General features: G+C 43.2%; 1 protein-coding gene across 16 annotated transcripts in view; it reads right to left on the reverse strand.

Annotated features, from left to right (window-relative positions):
• PCDH15 (protocadherin related 15) overlaps positions 1-25557 on the reverse strand; it is a 635072-nt gene that overhangs the window by 16812 nt on the left and 592703 nt on the right. For 10 of the 16 annotated variants that reach the window (XR_005257309.1, XR_005257310.1, XR_005257315.1 and 7 more), the window contains 7 exons: positions 25122-25337; positions 21092-21180; positions 12539-12715; positions 7078-7296; positions 5127-5135; positions 4141-4251; positions 2236-2241 (listed from right to left, as the gene is read on the reverse strand). Coding sequence is in view for 4 of the 16 variants with exons in the window: in XM_038140143.1 (XP_037996071.1) it covers positions 4141-4251; positions 5127-5135; positions 7078-7296; positions 12539-12715; positions 21092-21180; positions 25122-25337 (821 nt within the window). In the remaining 12 variants the exon portion in view is untranslated. The remainder of the gene's footprint in view (positions 1-2235; positions 2242-4140; positions 4252-5126; positions 5136-7077; positions 7297-12538; positions 12716-21091; positions 21181-25121; positions 25338-25557) is intronic. The other 6 variants (XM_038140145.1, XM_038140144.1, XM_038140146.1 and 3 more) reach the window with 3 other exon arrangements.

Raw genomic sequence — 25557 nt, forward strand, 5'->3', positions numbered from 1 at the left:
CTATCCACCTAGAAGCACGAAACATCACAGAAGTATCAATATGTGAATGAATTTAATGTCTTGTGTGTATGAATTTCATCTCTTCATCGTGTTGAGCCCAATGGAAAGCGCCTGCGGTTGGGTAACATCGAATTTCTACGCCAAAAGTGGGAGGTCTCACCACTTTCTGGATTGCATCTATCACCTCCCAGTCCCTCATTAACTTCCTCCCTCAAATATTTCTAATACCACAACCTTCTGAGCAGATTTGAAAATAAGCAGTATTTTAAAAGGAATAGCCCCAAACTGCCTGCCAGAAAAGTGCCCTTTGAGGCCTATTTTAAATAATGCTCGCCGCAGACTGAAATGAGATTTATTTTTCTATCAAACTGTGAGAAATTTAAGATTTAGGCCTGTGTGAGGCAGAGCTAAAGTACAACAAGAGTAGCAATCTTATCTACCTGCACAAATTAAAATATTTAAGATTTGTTTTAGTGACTTAGAGATGTCCAGTGTTTTCACATAAGTTCTGAGTTAAAAATTCTAAGCCTTGTCTCTACCAAAATTTGAAATTTGGTAAAGGATTAGGAGAAAAAAAAGGACTTTTCCATGATTCTGTGAATGTTGGAAGATTAACTTTTGGATCTCTTGGTCACATCGTTCTGTGGGTGTTGGTGGTATTGCTTCACATCTCAGAAAACACAACCAAGTCCAAATTAATGAGAAATTAATCTCTGGTTAAATAGTCCCTAGCAAAATTGGAAGGGAAATTTAAATACCTAGAAGGAGTTAATGAAAAGATCTTCTTTTTCCTCTAAGTAATTTAAGATGTGAAAGTCCTCTGAGGGTTGTATTTAATAACAAAACACTTTTGTTTTTTAACTTTTGTTTCCTGTTTTGATCAGGGGACCACCCAAGCAGGGAACCCTCAGCTTCCCAATGTTCCAGGGAGCCAGGAGGACTGGAATTCACACACAGAACCCAGGGATCATTCTCTCATTTCTGTTTTGCAAAACGCACCCAGCAAAGCTCCACAAAGTAAATAAACTTTCTCCAAGCACTGCAGTTTGCCAGAGCTGAGTGTGCCTAAGGTTTCCTCTGGGTTGAATGGATAAAATAATCAACTTCCCTCTAATTAGATAATCCCAGAGGGGTTTGGATTGGAAAGGACCTTAAAGATGACCTAGCTCCAACCCCCTGCCATGGGCAGGGACACCTTCCACTGTCCCAGGCTGCTCCAAGCCCCAAAGTCCAACCTGGCCTTGGGCACTGCCAGGGATCCAGGGGCAGCCCCAGCTGCTCTGGGCACCCTGTGCCAGGGCCTGCCCACCCTGCCAGGGAACAATTCCTCCCAATATCCCATCCATCCCTGCCCTCTGGCAGTGGGAAGCCATTCCTCCTTGTCCTGACACCCAATCCTTTGTCCCAAGTCCCTCTCCATGTTTCCTGTAGCCCCTTCAGGCCCTGCAAGGCCACAATTTGGTCACCCCAAAGCCTCTCCTCTCCAGGCTGAACACCCCCAGCTGTGCCAGCCTTTCCTCCCAGCAGAGCTGCTCCATCCCTCTCTGCCTCCCCTGGACTCTCTGCAGCAGCTCCAGGCCCCTCTATAAAGGAACTCTGATTTCTGAAGCAGCAGCTTTGAGGTCAGCCAAGCACTGCGTCTACTGAGAGGCGAGAGAAGCAGTGACTGAACTTGAAGGAGCCCCTCCAGCAGAAGGCTCATGCAAGGTGCCACCAACTTTCTGCCACTGGAGCAGATTATTTCAAAAGCTCCTCAGCCTCTTCCTCATTCCGCATGAGGTCTCTGAGAGCTGAGGTGACCCCACCATGTTTTTCTGTTCGTGTGGAGCTCTTTCCATCACTGAGGACCAGAGAGTTCAGGTTCTGTCAGCTCAAAGAAGGGCATTGCATGGGATTGGAATTAACAGCTAAGGAAGGTTTAAACCCAGCCATAAATCCATGAACTCCCAGCAAACCTCTCTGTTCATGCACTCAGTGTTGGTTTGGCTTTTTTTGACCCTTTGGCTTTAGAAAGAATGCCCTTCAAGTTCAGCAATTGCCCCTCCTCCCTCTGCTTCCAAGAAGCTGGATAAAGAAGCTCAGAAGTATTGGAACTTCCCAGTAAATGTCTTTCCTGCTCAATGGACAAATAAAATGTGAACTTCACCTTGCAAGGTTGGATGGAAATTGCTGGAAGGAAAATTAACTAATTTCTACCAGCTACAAATATTAAGAAAATGAAATAAGCTTACTTACTGATGCCTAAGGATCCAGAGACAGGGAAAAATGAAAATGGTGAGACAAGGCAGATTTAAAAACTAAAGAGCTTTGTTCCGTTTCATTTGCTATAAACACCAAAGAAAGCAAACAAGAGACTGCAAATGAAAGATGACAGGCTTAGGACAACTAAAACAGGGAACAATGTGCTAAAACTCATGAAAAATGGCAAGAAAAGATTTTTTCCCAAATAAGAATTTTCTAAGGTATACCTCTGCCCTCAAGTAAAATATTTAATGGGGAAGAAAAAGTTATTTTGTAATTATATTTATTGAAGCCTGTTATTTTCTTGCAAATCCTATGGATTTTGATTTATCTTTGAAGGATTTTTGTGTTTAATCAGTTCCTCAGCATGACAGATAAGCCTTGGTTGTATGCAAAGACATCTGAGAGAAAATATTCCAACTACAGCACCTTTTTTGGTGCAATGAAGACTATTTTTTGTCCAAATTAACATAAAGCTAAGCCTCAAAGTCAATACTGCAGATCTGGGAACTGGCACCTCTTTGGGGCAGTTCTAAACCCAAAAAACCTTTGCAGATAAAACAAAGCATACCGAGGCCTTTTCTGGGTTTAGCATCACAGAATTAATTTCAGCAGAAATTTGGTTTAGTGTAAAAAAAGATGAATTTTATCCAGATGGCACCTCCCTGCATAAGGGTACAGATGTGACTCACAAACAGAAGTGCTCCCATTCCAAAAAAACTTTATTCCACACATTTTTCCTCCCTTCCTGCCCAAGCATAACTTGACAAAGGCAAAAATTCAGCCCTTAGGAGAAACTATTCCTACTCCCAGCATTTTTTAGCCCCCTATTTACTCAGAAAAGCTCAAGCCCTGGAATTATTCCACATGCAGACACTGCACCCAGTTGTCCAAGAGTTAAAGCTCTGTCATGGCCCTGTAACATTTTATAAACTCCATCACAGCAGCTGGAAAATTTCAACTTTCTGGGCAAAACAAATCATGATTGAAAATGGAGCAATCCTCATTTCCACCATCCACTCACTCCCTGCCTGCTCAAATATTATTCAAGCTGGGCTCTTCAGCACTCCTTGGTTTTCAAGTATAAACAGAGATGAGGAAGGGTGGCAAAGCTTATCAAACAACCCCCCCAGTATCAGACAAATAATAATTGGCTGGAATGTTTTCCTACTGAGAGTTAAATTGTTATTGGAGTCCATCAGCTTCAGGTTTACAGAGGCATGAAAAGAGAGGCAGCCTTGCCAGATTATTATTTTATGAGCATGTAAGAGGTAAAAGATGAGTTTATTGAGCTACCAGGGGGTTTCTCTGCTTTGATAGTTCCTTTAATTTCAATATTAAACAGGTTTAAATTTAGAACAAAAATTCCCAACAAACTGAACACATCTTACTACAGGAAATGAAGAACTTTGGGGCAGCAATTTTCAGGGAATTATCATTGCCATTGGAATGTAATGGATAAGAATTCATTTTATTGGATGTGTTTAGTCAACAGCTTTGGAAAACATGGAGTGCTGGCCTGGATGTGCCAAGGAATCCAATCCTGGCAGCAGTGACCTGCTGTAGGATCTTGCTCTTAGGAAAACCATCTGGTGAGACCTTTTTGCCCACCTAAAGTCTGCTAAAGGTTGCCCCATGCATTTCAAGAGATTAAATTGGTTTTTTCCCTCCTTCCAGAGCCAGCCTATTTCTTTTCTGGATGTTGGAGAACCCCGAGCAGCTGGGGAATGAAGAAAACCTTTTGCAAAGAGACTGCATGAAGTGATTTTATAGAATCCCAGAACAGTTTGGATTGGGAGGGACCTTAAAACCCACCCCGTTCCATGAGCAGGGACACCTCCCACTATCCCGGGTTGCCAGGGGCAGTGATTTTCTGGATGGATCTCAATGAATACTCACATGGTGCTGTCTCCAAGCTCCTCATAGAGGTTGTTGGCCGTGGCTCCGGCCGGTTTTCCTGCTGGCAGAGCCATCTGGATCCTTGCAGTCTTGGCACACTCAGCCTGTCGCCTTTGGAGAGCCATGGGGGGAAGGAGAAACACTCATCAGGAACACCCCAAAACACACCCCAAAGAAAGCCAAAATATGAGACTTTCTATGTTCCTGCCCTGGTTAACAAATATCCCTGGATTCTGTCTTCATCATAAGTAACAACATGATCATCTGCTCCTGGATTTTTCAGCTCCTGGTTGTTCTGTTTTGGTGGAATCCCAGAGCTTCCCAGATCCCAGAATGGTTTGTGTTGGAAAGGACCTTAAAGCCCACCCAGTGCCACCCCTGCCGTGGGCAGGGACACCTTCCACTGCCCCAGGCTGCTCCAAGCCCCAGAGTCCAGCCTGGCCTTGGGCACTGCCAGGGATCCAGGGGCAGCCCCAGCTGCTCTGGGCACCCTGTGCCAGGGCCTGCGCACCCTGCCAGGGAACAATTCCTTCCCAATATCCCTTCTAAATCTATTCCTTTCAGTTTGATTTGACTTCCCCTTGCTCACTCACAACTCGTTTTTTCTTAATGGAGTTGGCTGGGAAATTTCTAATGTTCAACTAATGGTTTATCCTGAAAAAAAATTCCTTTTTATTTTCAATTTTTTAAAAAAAAAATTTTTTTTGATATGGAGTAAAATCACTGTGGGAAAATAATTCTGTTCCCTGTCTAGAAAACAAAGCTCCTCGTGTGGGGAGCACCACCAGGGTGATGTGGCTGATATACCCCAATGACACCGAGTAGCCATAAAAATAAATCACTTTTAAACTCATTGCACCAGGAGTTCAGGAGCAAGCTGAGGATAGGAATTTAAAAAACCCCTTATACTTAATAAACGCTGAGAACAAAATTTGTCAGTATTCCTGTGCAAGCTGGAAGAAACAAATCTGGAAATAAATACTTACTCTTTGAATCTGGTTGGTTGCAAAAAAAGAGATAAAAAGGAAGGTTAAATAAATTCTGCTTCCAACAACTGCCCATAACAGTGACTCTAACAGGAGTAATAAACTACTAAGGCTACTTAATTATTCCACACATCAAATTCCAGAATTAATGACTTCTTTAAAGAATCAGAACTTCCAGAGCTGAACAGCATTTGGCTGTTATTTTTGATCCCCTGGAAACAATTCTGTAGTCAGCAGAAATACGAATTATAGCAGGGAATGAAAACAAGACATGAAAACATGAATATTTCTCCAATTTTTTCCTTAAGCAGGCACATTTTTAGACTTGTTTCTTTATATTGAAGTGTTTTTATATAACATTATAAATAATATAATTATTATTTTATCTATATTTTCTCATTTTTCAATGAGAGCATATTTCAAAACTATACAAAAATACTTTTAATAATGAAGGAGCATTATTTTTGGTAATTATTTAGAAGATGCGATTCTCTTGTGATTAGTAAATAATAAATAATTTATAAGTACCTTACAGGTTTGTGCTGGATACTGGATTTCAAAGGAGTAATTTTTAGATTTATTACTAAAGAAATATTTTAGGAAAAATACCAAGAATCCTTTGGAAAAGGAGTGAAAAAGGCTGGAGTGCAAAAACAAACCATGATGCTCAGGATTTTAATTTAACTCTAAAATTCCTTTCATTTTCTTCGGCACTCTCCATAAAAATACAATTTATTCACTATGGGCTGCTATAAATCCCACTCCGAGTCAGATTTCTAGATTGGAAAAATGGGATTTTTGGATGAAATGAATTTAAGCAGATTCCTGAGAGCTCCTAAAAGAGATTGATGATGTTTAGATAATCTAACAGATGCTAAGGAAAAATGAGGCTGCTTCTATCCTTTAAGGAATCTGCAATTCAGATAATAGCCACCAATGCATTGCAAGATGAACTGGCTCACGGAAGCAATTTTTCCATAGAATTCTGGGAGAGGAAGAGCAGTTTGGGAAGGATCTGTCATCCCGATGGTGCAGAAGTTGGCCAAGCTCTCCCAAACTTCTTTAAAAGGTTTTTTCTCTTCATCCAAAATGGAGAAAAGGGAATGTGAATATAATCATTAATTAAAGAACAAATCAGTGAATAATGGATTTATAAATCTATGAACCAGAATATAATGTGTACGTAAATTTATGAATATGAATTTTAATTAGAGAATAAATCTATGAATAAATAAATAAATAAATCTAAATAAATAAATGAATAGATATGGAGCCTTTAAGTCCAAATGCAGCGATCTTAAATATGAGTAGACCTGAAAATTTTTGTTGAAAGGAACTTGTTGCAGATGTTGATTTGAATTAATTTATCAGCCAATTACTGGAATCTCTTCAGTGTATCAGAGGCAAGAGGAGATATCAAAAAGTATCTCTGATGTTGCCCTACAGTGGCAGAAAACCAACTCTCCAGGAGACATTTGCAATTTAGATGCTCAGGAAAAAATATTTTAGGATTTAAGCAAAAACATTGGAATCCTCTAATTTGATTTTTGATTAATTTCTTGAAAAAGCACCTTTTCCCTCAATCTTTCTTTTTTTTGTTTTGGTATGGAATTCAGCTCTGAATCTTCACTTCTGCATCCAGCACCTGGGTTTTGAGCCGCTGTTTTGGCACAAAAATCCTGCACCGTGTTGGGAAACCCAGGATGTACTTCCTGTGTTCATCACGCCAAGCACTGAGCAACCCTTGTGGTGAGAAGAGGATTACACCCAGAAATTAATTTATATACTAGAAATCTAGATAACACATACAAAATATTATAGAACTAGGCAATAATAAGTAGAAATTAATCTCACAAAGACGAATAATCGTCGAAGCGGCTCCGCTACGACCTGCAGCACCTCTACTACGACGTTACAAGCCCTGGTAGAGGAGGAGAAGGAGGGTACTCACTGCCGGTAGCTGACCATGACGATGAGGATAGCTGGCATGCAGCACAGGATGATGATGACAGCCAGGGCCAGCAGTGCCCCCTCCGTGTAGCCCACGGCCTGCGCCTGCTTCTTCACGTTGGCCACCACGTCCGGCGTGCGGATCTCCAGGATTCGCCCGCCCTGGCCCAGGTAGGGCTGGAACTCCTTGTTGATATCCAGCAGTTTGCCATCCAGGAACCTTAAATGGCACAAAAACACCCCGCTATTAGGGCCAAGGTCATGAAGAGAGTTTTAATTAGGGCAGATTAATAGCCCAATAAAGAGCATACATCATCTCTGTGGGCTTTGGGATAGTGGCAATTCCCTGTAATCCCAGTGCCAGGGACAATTCCCATGGACTTAACACCAGGACACAGTTTAGACACTGAAAAGGAGGGCTGAGCTGAGCTCATCCTGATGTCTAGAGGCACAAAGTTCTTGCTGGCATCACAAAAGCCTTGCTTTGTGCTTTTCCTTCTCTGCTTTGATGCCGAGGATCAACCAACCCTTCCTGGACACATCCCTAAGGACCACTCTGCCCAAAAGATCACCAAGGCAGTGGTGGAGTCACCACCCCTGGAAGCGTTCAAAGAACCTGTGGACATGGCACCTGGGGACGTGGGACATGGCCTTGGCAGTGCTGGGGAGTGTTTGATTCGATGACCTCAGATGTCTTTTCCACCCTTAAGGATTCCATGGTTGCTGTTACCCTAAAATCAGGCAATTTTTAGAGGTTTGCTCAGCTCCTTAGGGAAATTCTTTGGCTGGCCGGACAAAAAATACATTGTCCAAGGTTTCAACTTCTGAAGGAAAATAAAAATCCTTGATCACTCCAGAAGTGAGGATTGAGTGTCTCACAAGCTGCCCAGCTCCAAAGACCAAAGTAGGAGATGTGTAAGGATGGAGGACCCTAAATGGTGGGAGCTATAGCAGAATTCCAGATCCTTACACGTACAGTGGTTCTCCTGGAGAAAGATGAGGGGGAAAAAACCTCCAGAAAATGTCAAATAAAAAGCAACAAAAAACTTCCATACATATTTTTGTGTATAAACTCTGAATGTCCAAAGAAAGCCTGAGATAGCTTTGATCTCCTTACTCTGATCACGAGACAAATATTCCACTCCTCAAGGGCCATTTCTTTAAGGGCAGTAACTTCTTATAATTGAGTTCCCCTCAGATTAATTTCCTGATAAACCCTCCTAGCGTTTCTTGTCCCTGTTTATTTTTATTTTGGAATTTTGGGGAGAATCCACTCTGCTCCGGGTGTGTAATGGATGAATTTGATCTCATCACAAGCAGAACAGCTCATCCTGAATGATGAATTTGGGCTGGTTTCATGATACTGAGGGAAAAGGGGCAGCTCACCCCCCCCTCACAAAAGTGTCTGGAAGAATAATTCTCATTCCTGACATCTTCCACAAACCATTTCCTTGGTACTTGAGAAAAATCCCTTTTCCAACCTAGACGATGGCATAAAGTGGATATAAACATTCTCTTGTTGCTCACTAGATGTCACTGGTGCATGTCCCACGTCCTTGGAGCTGGCAAAAGCCTTCCCAGCAGGATGCATTAAATCCCTGGATGACTTAACCATCTCCCCCTTGAAATTCCGCTGGCATTTTCCCGACAGAGCCTTTTTAACAGGTCCGTAACTCAGCCGTGAGCGTTTACTCTGTGATGGAACCTGACACGTTGTGCAGGAGCTTCACACAATTTCTTTTTAACAGGGGACATTTTCCACTTAATTTATGCAGAAGGAATTTGCTGCATTCAACTGGTTTTTATGCTCCAATAAATCAAAGCCTCTTCCCTTTATAAGATAGGAAAGGAGGCTGAACGTTTCAGTCTGGGAAATTATCTGAGCGGCTTCAGAGTTTTTTAGGGTTTGTGGAAGAGGGAGAACATAGTGAAGTACAGGTACTATTCAGACCCATTTTTAGGGTGTAATCAAACAGATTTGAAGCAAAAAATCAGAGGAGGAACAGCTGAGGGAGCTGGGAAAGGGGCTCAGCCTGGAGAAAAGGAGGCTCAGGGGGGACCTTGTGGCTCTGCACAACTCCCTGCCAGGAGGGGACAGCCAGGGGGGGTCGGGCTGTGCTGCCAGGGAACAGGGACAGGACAAGGGGAAAGGGCCTCAAGCTGGGCCAGGGCAGGCTCAGCTTGGGCAGCAGCAGGAATTTCTGCATGGAAAGGGTGCTCAGGCCTTGGCAGGGGCTGCCCAGGGAGCTTTGCAGTGCCCATGCCTGGAGGCGTTCCATAAATGTGTGGACATGGTTCAGTGGTGGGCTTGGAAATGCTGGGTTAATTGTTGGACTTGATGAGCTCAGAGGTTCTTCCCAACCTGAATGGCTCTGTTTTATGAGATCCCTGATTAAAAAAAAACAAAACTTCAGGTAATCAATCATAACAGTTTGAAGGAAAAATACGGATCTCTCATTGTGTTACCCCCTGGCACTGGCTGCTACATCCATGACTTCTAAATCATGCCTTTGTTTTCCAGGTAAACATTTCCCTGGAATTATTGGGGGATTAATATTATGGATTGCAGGAGCCTCATGCTTTGGTTCAGTAGGGTTTGCTTCTCATGGTGACAACTGTTACTCTGTTCAGCTGCTGCTTGGTGAGCTGCTGTGTCCACCCCTTTCTCCCAGCTCCAGCTGCTTTGGGTTTGGATCCCTGACTCCTGCCTGTATCCCTGCAGTTCTCCACCTGCTGCTCCACTTCATCCTCAATTCCCCTTGCATTCGACCTTCACAAATAATTGTTTTCAAACAGTGACAGGTTCACAAGAAATTCTGTTAAATCAGAGCCTCCACTCTGCTTTAGAAGCAGGAACACAGCAGGTGCTCCCAAAAAAGCCCATTCTGGAAAAGCCACAGGTATCTTCCAATACACAATCACTTGGTGAGCTGTATAAAAATCCAAGCTGGCAAATGTCACTAATTCCATGCTGTTGGTCCTGGATACATCATGGAATTGCTGAACACTTGGAAAATCATTTGTGGGAATTTATCTTCCTTGTTGGTAATTAAATGTTTAGGTAAAACATTTAATTTTTAATTAAATAGGATTTTTTTAAATTTAATTTTTAGTAAAACAGGATGTTCTGTTTCTTTTGCACTTAATTCACATTCCTCCCATCATATTTAGTTTACGAAATGATCCTTTCTCCCCCTGATCCCTTTTCTGTCAGATCCAGAGCAGACTCTTGGCTGGCAGAAGGGTGGCTGGGACTTGTGGCTTCCCAGTGAGGGAACAACCACTGCTAAAGTGTCCTCTGACCATGGCAAGAAGAGCCCTGAGCCATCCCTCTGAAATCAATCTCCCAGGAGAGACCTTTTCCTTTTTAGGAGGTCAAAATCTTTGTGGATTTGGGTATGTCCCTGGCCCAAATCTCCCAGGTTCTCCTCTTCTTCTGCTCTGGGTACTTCACTTGACATCTCAACATCCCTAAAAAGATATTCCAATATTTTCAAAGGGTGCCAGAATGAAGAGGGACTTTTTTTTTTTCTGACCATGAAGAAAGTCTGCAAAGGGAAAAGCTTATTTTTCCTGGAATTCAAAGAGTCAACTGCCTCCCTGTTCAAGTAACAGCTGATTTTCATATCCTGGTAGCAGTGAATTTACTGAGAGTTTTCCAAAGGGAGGAGGAAAAGGGTGTCAGAATCTTGAATGAAACTGGGAAAAGATCACCATGACTCCATTTCTGACTAATACTGGACAAGTGACCACAACCACCCAGAGCATCACTGAGACCTAAAAAGACTGAATGACCATGGGGATACCTAAAACCAAATACAAGGAGAAGAAAGGAGGTTCTATTGCCACCCCCCTGAAAGCTGTTATTGATATCAATTATATTTAATATACATTTTAATATAAAATATAATTTATATTATATACAAGTATACAACATTTTCTATAATATATTTTATTAAATATATATTTTATATAAAATATTATTATTATTTATATTCCTACTTTAGAAAAATGATGCTGGAAGACTGGAGTGGGTTCAGAGAAAACTTCAAGAGAATAAAAGAATTAAAACATAGTCCAGAGCAGAACTTATCAAGAATAAAAATACAGAGGAACATGTGAACATGAGCCTAGACCTTGGTGAGACCCAGAAATTAAAAGCACCAATGGATGCTTTAATTTAGCACCCCAAGTTATAATAAAACTGAGCCTAGAAAAAGCAAAAAAAAAAAAAAAAAAAAAAAGACAAAAGGCCATATTTTTGATAGGGAACTAACCTGCACTAACAATCCCCAAGTTGTAGTTGATTGGATTGTCTGGTGCAGTTGCTTTGCTGACAGATATGTTCCAAGCAGAATTAATTTGGGGAGTTAATTTCTGTTCCAAGCAGAATGAGTTTCGTTCCCCAACTTGCTCAGACTGATCCCAGTGATCTTTCCCAGCCTACAAAATCTGAATATCTGCAGAACTTTCCTATGCTGCCATTCACCTATGCTCCACTAGGAGCTCAGGAGAAGCAGCCTTTTCCAACTTCATTTCCCTGCTGTGGTTTGCAGCCCTTTTTCTGCCAGGCTGCTGAGGACATGCTCACAGCACAGGATGAGCCCGGTGGGGTTCTCACCAAGAGAAAAACCAACACCAAGGTGCAACACGTGCAAAAAAAAAAAAAAAAAAAAAAATCAAACCAAACCAAAAAAGGTGGGTTTTTTTCCTTTAGAAGAAGAACCTGATTTACATTTTGAAGAGCCTGATCTCCTGTGTGTGGAGGCGCACACTGGCCCATGTCCCAGTCTGTGTTTTACATGAGGTGCAAATCTCCTCTACTCCTTCCCTTCCCTTCCCCAGAAAAGAAAAGAAAAGAGAAAAGAAAAAAGAAAAGAAAAGAAAAGAAAAGAAAAGAAAAGAAAAGAAAAGAAAAGAAAAGAAAAAAGAAAAGAAAAGAAAAAAGAAAAGAAAAGAAAAGAAAAGAAAAGAAAAGAAAAGAAAAGAAAAGAAAAGAAAAGAAAAGAAAAGAAAAGAAAAGAAAAGAAAAGAAAAGAAAAGAAAAGAAAAGAAAAGAAAAGAAAAGAAAAGAATGGACTCAAGCTTCAAACAGAAACTGTGGGAAGCCTGAAGGTCAACACTGCAGCACCAAAGCCTGAAGATCACACAGGACTTTGTGTACACAGGCAGGAAATTCCTTGAAGGAATTTCAGTTGGAAGCTCCTCCACAGAGTGGACAAAACCCATTACAAGCTGTCATGGTGACAATGTCTATATGATATGGATTGGGACAATTTAGCCCAAGGCACTGGACTGAAGTAGGAAGTGGCAAATTCCCAAGGTATCCATAGGGGATATCCATGCAGCAGCTGTTTCAATGGATTCTTCTGCTCCTGTTATGCTGAACCAGTTTCTAACAGACCAACAAATTCCCAAGCAATCCATGGAAACAGAGAGAGATCAACAAAACCAAAACTTACTTAAAAAGTTCGCTCCTCATGATGGCTCTGTTGGTTTGCGGGTCGATGGCGTAGACCATGAGGTCGGACTTGGTGTAATCCTCCTCAGAATATCCATCCCCAAACCTCCGTGCTCCGATGGATTCCACCACGACCGTCGCCCCCGGAATCTGGTCTTGGACGTAGCGTTCCAAAATCCTAAAGGGAAGAGGGAGCTGGAAAGCTGCAGTGATGGATTTGTGCCGCTCGCCACTGACCCCAGCCCAAATGAGGTACTGATAGGCAAAACCCATAGGCTGAGAAGGATTTTGACCTTCAGAGCACTTTTAAAAAGGAATCGCTGCTCCACATAACCTCTGAAGTGCTGAACTCCTGAGAAAAGCTCAGCAAGGCTTGGAGAGGTCTTCAGAAATTGTGTCCTTTAGTCCAGCTCTTTGTATTTATAACCCCAGTCGAGTTTTAAATGGCTCATAGGAATAACCACCTACATTTCACACAAAATCCCCCTGTCAGCCTTTTATTAAGTTATATGATTCCAGCACTTCCATTTCAGCCTTCCACAGGGTGCATTCCATAAATTTTCACCCAGAGAAACAACCACTTGAACGATTTTTGGTGGGATATTTCATCCGGCCCTCCAATATCACACAACATTTCTGGGGGGCTGCAACACCTGCTGCTCCAAAAGGCACCAGGTTTTACAGGCAGGAGGAAATTGGAATATTGGGCTGACACTTTTACCATGGGAAATAAAATCAAATAAACTGCAGCAGGATTCCACAAGCAGGGGAAAGAAAGGCTGATAGAATTTAGAGGTAACAACAATATCAACAAAAACAACAAAAACAACAACCAGACTTGCTAATGGTTGATGAGATTTCCAACGTGGGACCAAGCAAGGTTCACTCAAAGCCCACAGAGAGTTTTTATAAACAAAGGCATAAATGCAAATATCATCAACTCTATGCAAAAAAAAAAAAAAAAAAAAAAAAGGAGGGAGAAACAAACCAGAGCATTTGGAAGCATACAAGTTCCATCTAAACTCATAAGAAAATATAGAATTTCCTGGGGTAATTGATATGATCAGAAAATCAAAAAGCAATAGCTGAGTTGGGAGGCAAAAGAAAGGGAACTACAGGGAATGTGTTGTCTGACCCATCAAGCAAGGATGCAGCAGGGTGTGGAGGAAGACACATCTCCCACAAAAAAGGACACCAGTGACTTTAAAGTGTCACTTGTTCAACACAAAACCTTCTGCAGTTGCTGAGGTTACATTTTTGCTGTTGTATTTTTTTCCCAACACAAGATTTCCACCAGCTCCTGATTTTTCAAGACTCCTGATTCACATTTATCCAAGGAACATCTCCTCTCTTTGTGTGGAAATATAGTGTGCCCTTAAAACCCGTTGTAAGCTTTTAAGCTTTTCTATAAGATCTTGAAAAATTCAAGTATGTCAGAGCCAGGTCATACCTGAGGAGTGAATATATGGAATTACTGCAGAGAAAATAGGGATACAGATTGGCTGACACGGTGCTTGTGGAGTGGTGTCCTCTGAACAAGCTCTCCTGTTGTTTGCAGATATGGAAAACTCTGCTTATCTCTGCTTCTGGCATGCTCTGCACTGGCAGCCAAGGTGAGAACCTGTCACAGACACCTCAGCAACAATAAGTCCCCCAGGGAAAACCTGCCAGGACCAATCTGGGATATGGAGATTACTATAAAACACCACCAAACATGATGGGAGTGTAAATGGCTAAAAAGAAACCACAACCATTCTCAGAAGGGTGTTTGGCACAAGGTGTCAGGCAGAATAAATGTGTAAAGGACTTGCCTCCATAATTAGCATTTAATTGTCTTCTCTGGCTTCAGGAGGAGATGAATTTCATGGAATCACAGAATGCCAGAACCCACCCTGTGCCCGATGCCCATCCTGTCCCCAGCCCAGAGCACTGAGGGCCACCTCCAGCCCCTCCTGGGACACCTTCAGGGATGGGCACTGCAAAGCTCCCTGGGCAGCCCCTGCCAAGGCCTGAGCACCCTTTCCATGCAGAAATTCCTGCTGCTGGCCAAGCTGAGCCTGCCCTGGCCCAGCTTGAGGCCCTTTCCCCTTGTCCTTTTCTGTTTCCTTATTACACCCAAGACAGAAATATTCCATCAGGTTGAGAAGTTATAATGTGGGGTCACTTCTGGCAGAATCGGTAACAAGATTCCCTTTCTTCTGTAATTCCTGGCATCCTGCTGGAACTCATTGCCTTTGAGAATATATTTGTCTAAAACATTATTAAAACTGAAGAACAAACAATGTTTGGGAAAGGGATGGAGTACCAGGACAAGGAATGGTTTCCCACTGCCAGAGGGCAGGGATGGATGGGATATTGGGAAGGAATTGTTCCCTGGCAGGGTGGGCAGGCCCTGGCACAGGGTGCCCAGAGCAGCTGTGGCTGCCCCTGGATCCCTGGCAGTGCCCAAGGCCAGGCTGGACTTTGGGGCTTGGAGCAGCCTGGGACAGTGGAAGGTGTCCCTGCTTGTAGCAGGGATGGCACTGAGATGGGTGTTGAGGTCTCTTCCAACCCAAACCATCCTGGAATTCTGTGATATCACTTCCTGAGAATTGTGTACATTTCAGCCATTGGCTATACTGACATTGCAGGAAACCCCACAAAGTCCAGCAGAATGGCAGTAAAGTTTGATTTGAAACACACAAATTGCATGTTTAGGTTAAAACAGAGAATAAAATCACACTGAAGACTGAAAAGCTGCAGCTAAAGAATTCACTTAAAAATAGGGCAGTTCCCTATAGAGCTGTTTGAAAAATCCTTCAGCTGAACTTGTGATGCTGAAAACACTGTAGTGTTTTAGAACTCCTCTGGAAATGGCCACTTGCTTGCAGTGGTACTCACAAAGGACAATTTTTAAAATAGTCCTACTTTTAAGTAACAACAGCGTCCGCAGCTCTGCTGTACTGATCAGATTTTCAAATTAAAATTAGTCTGCCACTTTTTAATCCCACAAGGGTCATTCCCATCCTCCCAAGTGGTAAGAGGTGGAAGCAGGAGCAGAACAGGCAAGGAGCCCTTCCAACTACCCCAAGTCCACAGGAACTGCTCAGTAGTGAGGGAAATGTCTCCCAATGCATCCCCACCAGCACAGCACTCCCATTTCCCAGCAGTGACACTGGACAAGAGGAGTTACTCAGTCATCGAGTAACTAAATAAAAGCCAAAACCCTGAAATTTCAGACATGTAGGGACTACAAGCAATTGGTCTGCAATCAATGGAGGTGCAGTGCGGAGGGCCAAACAAAGCCAAACTGACCTGACAGATGCTGCAAAATCAGGGGGAAAAAATCAAGGAGCAAGATGCAAAGTAGAGGGGAAGGTATAAGGGACTTGGCATAGATATGGGAAAACAAGAAATATTTTCTCCACAGTGAAATGCATCCAAAGGCTTTGGACACCATGAAGTGCAGGGACATGGAGCAAAGCTTGCCCCATTGATTCCCATTGAAATTGCAAGATTTCCATTCCCTTCCCAAAAGGAAATCTTTTCTGGAAATGAAAAAAATCTTGCAAAAGAGAAAAGAAAGACACAAAACACTCAGGAAATGAGATATCATCAAATGCAGTGCAATTGAAAAATAAAAGCCAAAACCCAGACATTTCAGACATGTCGGGACTGCAAGCAATTCAGAATATAATACCCTATATAATATTATACCCTATAAATTATACCCTATATAATATTTCATAACAATATTATTAATATTGTTTAGAAAACAACTCAGAGCCAATGCCTTTATCCCCACTTATCCTAATCCCATAAAAGTAGAGAATTAAGGCTGGAAAAGGCCTTTAAGGTTCAAGTCCCACTGTCACCCCAGCACCACTACAAGCAAATTGGTTTGCACACCAGAGAGGAACTTTGCTTTCTTACACAGCGCTGAAGTTGCTGTCCTTCTCTTTGTGCTCATCCTGTAAAATCCTGCCCTCCAAAACCCCTACACACACTCCAACTTTTTTATTTCAGCCTCATTTGTCCCGGTCGTGGAAGGAACATTGAGCTCATCCAAAGAATAATACCCAGAGACATCTCCCCTCTGACCCCGAGGACAATCTCCAGATCTCAGCACAAAAGGGCTTTTCCTGCAATTGTCAGCAATTCCTGGGGAAAGCAGGAGTTTACAGCTTTATTCACTGCATTAGAGAGCTTTGGAGAGATCCATTACCACAACAACCCCGGGAGTTATGGAGAGCAGGGGCTCGCTGAACCACGGCTTCCCAGGGCCAGCAGCAAGTGGAAAAGCTGGACTTGTAGAAGCTTGGGTCTCTATTACCCAACTTAATAAAGGTGGCCTGCAGTTATTAATCATCCTGATTGCTTAGGAGAAAGGGTGGAAAGGCTCCGTGAACACTGCATCAAGCCCTGGGACACTTTCCCAGCAAAGCCAGACCGGCAGGACATGAAACAGGAGATAGCCAGTTGGTGGCAAATGTGCCCCTAATCTATTTATTTATTCAGATTTTATCTAATTCAATCAATTCTGTTATTATCTAATGTATTCCTTTTCTGAGTTTGCAATTTAATTTGGAATGAAACATTACAGTGCGAAGAAGTGACAGAGAAAAAGGGGAGGGGAGGTGGAGTGGAGGGACAGGAGCAAAGTGACCCCAAAATGTTCCTGTCACAGAGGTGAAGGGTAAAGGACAAAGCAGCTACAGCTGGACCTGTGACTCAGGAATCTTTCATAAAGGGCAGGAAACCAAGTGCCACCTGTGGAGAGGGCTCAAGGGCAAGGTCACTGCCACCACCCCAACAGGCAAACAGTGCAGTCAGCTGTAATTAGACTTAATTCAGCAATTATCTGGCAAAAATTATAAAGTGAGCACGGGAATGTGACTTCTCCTGTGGGAAAAGTAATAAGACTGAGTGATTTATACCCTGCAGTTGAGATGAGCTCATTTTTTTACCAATTCAGGGACTGAGGAGAAGAAAAAGCACAACTGCAGGGAAATCATCCACGTCTGAAACAGTTCTCTGAACTGTGTGTTCCAGCTCCCAGATATAAAATTTATTGTCTCATATACTATGATTAGACATAAAATCTTATGTGATGCACAATGTACATGTGCTGTATATTATGATCTATAATTTACAGCAGTATTTACTGCTGTAGTATTTTATAACATCTCTTTTAAGTGCGGCACAGTTTCTGTGCATTAAGTGGAGTTCCTTTGAAGAATGATGGCAGTCAGCTTTATATATGCAAACCATTAAGTTGAAAGGTTCAACGTTCATATTCCAAAAACTCCTTCAGCAAAAATTCCAAGACTGAGCACTTGATTCTACATTTGGATTTTCAAGGAAAAGCCTGCCTGGCCACTTCTGCATTGTGTTAAGAGTGTTCAGCATGGATCTTCCTTATCTGGGGCACTGCCCCATTCTTTTCAGAGCATAAGACTGAGAAAAGTATGGCTGAAGTGAGGGGAGAGGCACAAGGAAGACCTGGGGATCCTGATATCCCAGGGGCAGCAGCAGAGCACTGGCAGCAGGGCAGGGAGGGATGGTGGCCCTGTGGGCAGCCCTGGAGGCTCCTCTGGAGTGCTGTGGCCAGCTCTGGATGCTGAGGCCAGCAGGGCCAGGAGCTGCTGGAGCTGAGCAAGGGCCTGGAGCAGCTGGGTGCCCAGGAAAGGCTGAGGGAGCTGGGGCTGCTCAGGCTGCAGAGGAGCCCCAGCTGAGAGGGGCCCTCAGGCCTGGGTGTCCCTGGGTGCAGGGAGGGGCAGAGCAGGGCCCAGGCTCTGCTCCGGGGCCCAGCAATGGCACCAGAGCCACGGGCAGGGCCTGAGCCCAGCAATTGCCCTGCCCAGGAGGCACAACTTCTTCCCTGGGCACTGCCCAGCCCTGAGCAGATTGCCCACAGAGCCTGGGGGCTCTCCTCCCTGGGGCTGTGGCAGAGCTGGGGGCACACAATGCTGTGCCCTGGGCTCTGGGATGGCCCTGCTGCAGCAGGGAGCTGACACCAGCTGCCCACTGAGCTCCTGCAGCCTCACACACCCTGCGACTCTATATTTGATCCAAAATCTCATTTCTCACTCCACTATTCCAGTTCAGAGGAATTGATGTGATATCTCATCTATACAGGAGTGTACAGAGGAATTTACTTCCCAAGACATTCTCTTCCCTGCAGGGTGGGAGAAGCTCAGAGCTGTCTTGACAGTCTGGCTTATTTGACTTTAGGCAGAGCTTTAAGTGGCCACCACGTGAAATCCAAGGAATTAAATGCTCTGAGAACCACTTTGGCTGTTTTATTTCAGGAGTGGGATTTGATGATGCCTCTGGGTTGCTTCCAACAGGGGATATACTATGATTCCATGAAATGCTGTTCCTTGCCCAACAAACAAGCACTCCCCGAATCTTCCATATTTCAAGAACACTCTGTCATCTGTCTCCACCAAGTTTTCTGAAGGAGAGGAGCACACACTGAATTTTCCAAGAAGCCTCAGCCTATTTTCTCTGCACATCTTGCAGCAGACAGAAAGGGGTCTCTCTGCACAGCCATAATTAAAGTGGGCAAGAGAAATGGCAAATTGATGAGAGTATGAAGAGCTTGATGAAATTAAAGCAGTTGGAGGAAAACACTGAATGACTGCAAAAGATCCTATTGGAAGTGTCCGGGAAGACAAGTCCATTGTATCCCTCAAAAAACTCCTAAGCCAAATATTGATGCTTTAAATCATCTCTTCCCTGCTTTGCTCCCTTTATATGGACCATTAACTCCCACCCATCTCTGGCTGTGCTGAGTGTGGAAAAAGTAATTCTTATGTAATTCTTAATATCTCATAACTCCTCGTGAAAACGACCGGACCTGGTATAAATTCTTCTCCAAAGTTGTTTAAACCACTATTTATTTTATTGTGAAAAATCACTGCAATTCCACAAATGACTCATGTACCCCCCTCCCTAACATTCCCCATCACCAACTGTTGGCTAAATGTTCTATTTTCAGGGATTAATATTTGCCAAAATGAGAGGAGAAAGAGCTGAGTAACTTGTGTAGTGACTAATTTAATTCACAGATCACAGAATGGTTTATGTTGGGAAGGGATCTTAAGGATCATCTTGTTCCAACTCCCCTGCCACATGCAGGGACACTTCACACTAGATACAGTTGATGACAGTCTTTTTTATCTGTTAATTAATTACACATTAAATTTTCATAAATTACTGCTTTGTTTGAAGTGGAAAAACTACTTTGGTCTGAGATTCCAAATAATTTGTTTTCCCTTTGCCTGTGGTTGCACACAAAAAAAATCACAAATTCTTATTTTGTTTTTATGGGCTGCACGAATTATCAAACCTGTATAAAAACAGAGAGAAGGTGATCTTTTAAATTTAGGAGGAAAACATGAGAAATTTGAAGAGAGCGGTGAAATAAATAGATTTCTCTGTGAAATAGACCTTTGTACACAGCTACAAAATTATTTTTGAGATATTTGTTCTCTACAAATATTTTCAGGAATGAATGGGCCTATTTGAAAATAAGTTGATGTAATTCTTCTGACAAAGGCTGTCCTTAAAAACTTATTCTTAGAAGAGAAATTCTCCAGCTACACTGATCTGCCCATGGTGTTTGTGAAGGTAAAGACTTCCCAAGATGATTAGGAGAACTCAAAACCTGATAATATTGTGAGGTTTTTTAAAATTTGTTCTCATTCCAAAGCTTTGTTCACTGTGAAATACAGAATCGCAGAATGGTTTGGGTTAGAAGTGACCTCCAAGGCCACCAAGTCCAACCATCAACCACCACCACCCTGTTCACCACTAACTCATGTCTTCATGTGCCAATTGCACATGGTTTTGAACACTTCCAAACATGGGGACTCAATGCTTCCCTGGACAGCCCCTTCCAATGCTGAAACCACCCTTTCCATGAAGAAATTCTTCCTAAAATCCAATCTAAACCTCCCCTGGTGCAGCCTGAGGCTGTTTCCTCTCCTTCTGCCACTTGTTACCTGAGAAAAGCGCTTGATCCCACTTCAGTACAGCCTCCTTTTAGGAAGTTATTCCTATTTATAGGCAATACCTCATTTTAGGAAATTCTTCCTATTTCTAGGCAATACCTTCCATCAGGAAGTTATTCCTGGTTCAAATCCATCAGCAATTTTTCCTAGCCCAGTGAAGATGTGAAATATTCAGAGACTTTTCCAATGACTGGTTGGACCATCAACTCCAAGGTAATTCAAATTCTATGCACAACAACAAGCAGGATGGACCAGACCTGTGGGAAGTGCAACTCATCACTGATTGAAATGACAAAAAAAGGACAAAGATTTGTTTTGGACTATTTCCTACAGCATTTTCTATCCCATAATAGCTAATTCCACGACAGCAAGTAGAGAAAATTGTCTCTGTGTTACGAAAAGAGGCCAGAAGTGCAAACCTGACCCCTGGAAGCTGCTGCTGATGTGGTGTCTGAGGACTCTCATTGACCAGATAAAAAACCTCCCTCACTCCCTGATCCATCCAATCCCAAAGCCAGGGAATTGTCTGATATTTGGGGAGAAAATAAATTGATTACCCAATGAGTTGGTCTTTGTTTTGCTCCACGAGGGTGGGAGGAACGTTGGAGACAATCACCTGCATGTCCAACTGATTGACCACAGAGACCTGGGAAGAAAAGAGGGAAATTCAATTTGCACTGCCAGGCATAGGCCCCTCCCCATCCAACAGCAATGGAAAAATTCCTCTCTTGCCTCCACACCATGCCCTGATATTCACATTTCTCCTTTTAATTCCAAATAGAAGAGCTGGGAAATCTTGCAGCCAAAGCCCATAAACATCAAAGATTTAACTGGAATTGTGATTCCAGGTCTGCATCAGAACTATGGATTTTTAAGGGGGGGACAGGAAAAGCTGCTCTTAGTTTAGATTTGACTTAGAGAATCCCAGATCTCCCACGGGCTGTATTCAAAATTACTTCTGAGCATTTGGATGGTTTGGATGCCAGGAAAATCCTCCTTTGGAGCCATGGAATGTGCATCAAGGGAAATGGAAATACAGGATTAATTCCACAAAATCAATGCTACTTTGTTAGAAAATCAGAAAGGAAATTGTTCATTTACATTGAAGTGATCAGTGAGAGGTTTTATATTAATCTCCAATTGTTTTAGCTTCTTCCTCTATCCTAAAACTGCACATTTTAGAACTGAGCTTTTTCCTTAAAAACAAAAAAAAAACAAAACCCAAAAAAAAACCCACAAAAAGAAAAAAAAACCAAAGTAGGAAAAACACTTCTAATCCACTCAATACTTGTGTGCTTTGTTGGAATAAAATTAAATTTCAGTTTTCCACTGAGGTATAGCGTAACCTCAGAGCAAATATCTGGCAATTATTGTTTTTTTACTATGAACCCAACATCACTCCAATACTGTGGAGGATTCTGGAGGAAAATTTGGAAAACTAGGCCAATGTTAAAGCTGATAAATTTAAAAATCAAGGGTTAGTTGATTCTAAAAGAAATAAACAAGCCCTGATTTTCCAAAGAGAAGCCCTGGAAGCATAGCAGCAGAAAAACCTAAATGTGCTTCCACATCAAACACTGATTCACCAGCTTTGAAGCTTAATTCAACTTTAAATATTTAAATATTCTTGAAATGTCATCAGATGCCCTGATCAGCACGTACAGGCTTCTGTGTAAGAAACACAGAATTATAATGAGCTCCAAATAAAAATCATGCAACGGAACTGGAAAGCAATGATTAATTTAATAGAATTAATTACATTAGCCAATTCAAGCAACCACTGTGCACCCAGGAACTGAAAGCAGCAGAAAGGCAACACCAAAAACAAATGCAGTAATTCTTTTAATATGGAAGAAATCACAATTATCATCGCTTGTTCATGTACAAAACCAGGCATAAACACACATTCGTGACAAGTTGTAGGAAATCAAGGATGTTGGACAAAAATCAAGCGACATTTGAGGTTTCCATGGTAACAGTAACTTGCTTGTTATCCCCATTTGTAAAGGCAGGCAAAGCAGAAAATTGTTGGTAACCTCTAGCCCACAAGTGATATCCCTTTGATCCCAAGCTTCGCTCATCAGGCACTTCCCAAGTTTTAAATTCAGCAAGGCAGAGCTTACAAAGACTCTTGACTGTGATACGGCACCAATGGATTCCTGGGAGTAGGTGGGACCCGAATGAAGAGGGGCCCTGAAGCCTCCTCAAACCCCAAAAACCATTTGATTAGAGATGTTATCTATGACATCATAAGGATGATATCCAGGATTTCAAATCATGACAGTGAATATCCACTACCTACCCTTCCTCAGCACCTTTAGGTGCTTTCTTGCAGGAAACTAATTTTAAAATGTAATTCTTGTATCTCTTTCATCTCACAGAGGCCGAGAAGGAAAACTCCATCCCATGGAAGCAAACTGTCAAGCCACAGGTGTCTGACTAGAGACATCCTGGTGTCCATGGATTGTCCCCACCAGTGTGAAGACCTTTGACCAGGGGATTTGACAGATCCTGCTGCTCCCAGAGCTGTGCGAGGCTCTGGGGAAGCATCCTGGTCCCAGCTCTGGGGGATACCTTGCTCTGCTCAGCTTCTTCCCAGCATTGTCCCTGTGGTGCTGACCTGCCTCTTCTCCCCAGACCTCCCCCCAGTGCAGTCCTATCTTCTTCCCCCATGTCTTATTCTTTTGCATGGGAATAATTAAATGAATTTCTGTTCCCTGTGTACTTTTTGAACTGGTTTTGAAAGAAATAACATCTGAGAGCCTGAGCCCCTGACCCCACAGCAGGAAAATCCTGTTAAAATCATGGAAAAGAATCCCAGAGTATGGATCACACTTTGTGCATAAAATCAGAGAATCCCAGACTGGCCAGGGGGGAAGGGACCTTAAAGCCCATCCAGTGCTACCCCTGCCATGGGCAGGGACACCTTCCAAGCCCAAATGCTCCAAGCCCTGTCCAGCCTGGCCTTGGGCACTGCCAGGGATCCAGGGGCAGCCCCAGCTGCTCTGGGCACCCTGTGCCAGGGCCTGCCCACCCTGCCAGGGAACAATTCCCCCTCAATATCCCACCTATCTCTGCTCTCTGGCAGTGCAAAGCCATCCCCCTTGTCCTGGCACTCCATCCCTTGAAAATTGTCTCTCTGTATTTCTTGTCAGCGCCTTCAGGCATTGGGATGCCACCCCACAGTTGGGTCACCCCAAAGCTTCTCCTCTCCAGCTGAACACTCCCAGCTCTCCCAGCCTTTCCTCTCAACAGAGCTGCTCCATCCCTCTGCTCATCCTGGTGCCTCCTCTGGACTCATTCCAACAGGTCCATGTGCTAGTGTTCTAGGCAGCATGGGGTTGGTCTGGAATTTTATCTCCAGCTCCTCCAGGTTTCCAGGCCTTGCTCAAAAGCTGCTCAAAGCAGCTGGGTGCACGGCTCATCACTCAGCCAGACATCAGAAAGAAACCTCTATAAATTAATGAGACATCCTTCACTTTCTAATGTTAATGTCGATTCCTTCTGGCTATATTTTAATATCCCATTAGTGCCTAAATTGCCTGAGAATGCCCCATCATTTTGGGAGGTCAAGCATGAGGGTGTCATCTTTTATGTTTACTTGGTGAACTCCTGCAGAACTCACCACACCAAGGACTCTGGCTCTCATCTGTATCCTTTGACAGTGTTCCCATGAAGTGGATAATGCACTCCATCCCTTTCACATTATGCTAATACTGAGCCAATCCATCAAGTTTATAGGCTTTAAGGAAATTTAACTTGGATGGTTTCAGTGCCTGGACTAAGTCAATGTTCTTTGAACAGCACAAAACCACGAGCCTGATGCCTAAAGGTAATGCCAGTTCTGAAATGCTGCTTTCTCAAGGACTGAAAAGCTCATTCTCAGCCCAAAATTATTCCTTAACATAAGCAACTAAGACAACCTGGACATGACCAAGGGACACAGAATCATGGAATGGTTTGGGTTGCAAGGACCTTAAAGCTCATCCTGTGCCACCCTTGACATGGGCATGGACACCTTCCACTATCCCTATTCCAACTTCGACTGCACCAATCCCCAAAGTCCAACCTGGCCTTGGGCACTGCCAGGGATCCAGGGGCAGCCCCAGCTGCTCTGGGCACCCTGTGCCAGGGCCTGCCCACCCTGCCAGGGAACAATTCCTTCCCAATATCCCATCCATCCCTGCCCTCTGGCAGTGGGAAGCCATTCCCCATTGTCCTGCCACTCCAGGCCCTTGTCCAAAGCCTCTCTCTATGTTTCCTGTAGCTCATTCAGGCCCTGCAAGGCCACAATTTGGTCACCCCAAAGCTTCTCCTCTCCAGCTGAACAATCCCAGCTCTCCCAGCCTTTCCTCCCAGCAGAGCTGCTCCACTCCTCTGCTCAATCTGGTGCCTCCTCAGAACTCACTCCAATAGGTCACAAAATCTTTTGGTTTAAGAAACAAAAAGCTTTATTCCAGTGCTTTCAAAAAATTAGGCACAAGCACTTGATGGCTTTTCTCTAGGTCTGCCTGGAATTAAACTTTCTGCAGTATTTGAATTTCCTCAGGAATTATTCCATACTAATAATCCCTGGCTGATACTTACGAGCACTTCTGCTTTGCTGCTCAGTCCTTTGCCGTAATCGTCGGTGGCAATGACCTGGAACTTGAAATAGGATCTCCTCATGTTTTTGAAGAGCATGGCAGTTTTGATCAGCCCCGTGTAAGCCTCGATCACAAAGCCCTCCTTGCCATCCTTGATGGGGGGAATGATGAGCCTGTATTGCATGGCACTGTAATTCCCAGTGTCCTTATCATTAGCCTAATGGGGAAAATGAAACAAGCAGAGGCAAACAAGGTAAATATGCATGGAAGGAGCCATTAACCTTGTCCTTTAAATAAAGTTACATCTTGGCCCAGCAAATTTCTGCCACTCTGACATTTAAAACATTAGATCCCAGAGCACAGATATGGCTGCTGCTTTAAATGCTTCATTTAACTTTGCTGCACTCAGTTTTGCTTTTCCAGCAATTTCTTTCTCC

This window comes from Motacilla alba, chromosome 6 (assembly GCF_015832195.1).
Source record: "Motacilla alba alba isolate MOTALB_02 chromosome 6, Motacilla_alba_V1.0_pri, whole genome shotgun sequence".
Classification (NCBI taxonomy): Eukaryota; Metazoa; Chordata; class Aves; order Passeriformes; family Motacillidae; genus Motacilla; species Motacilla alba.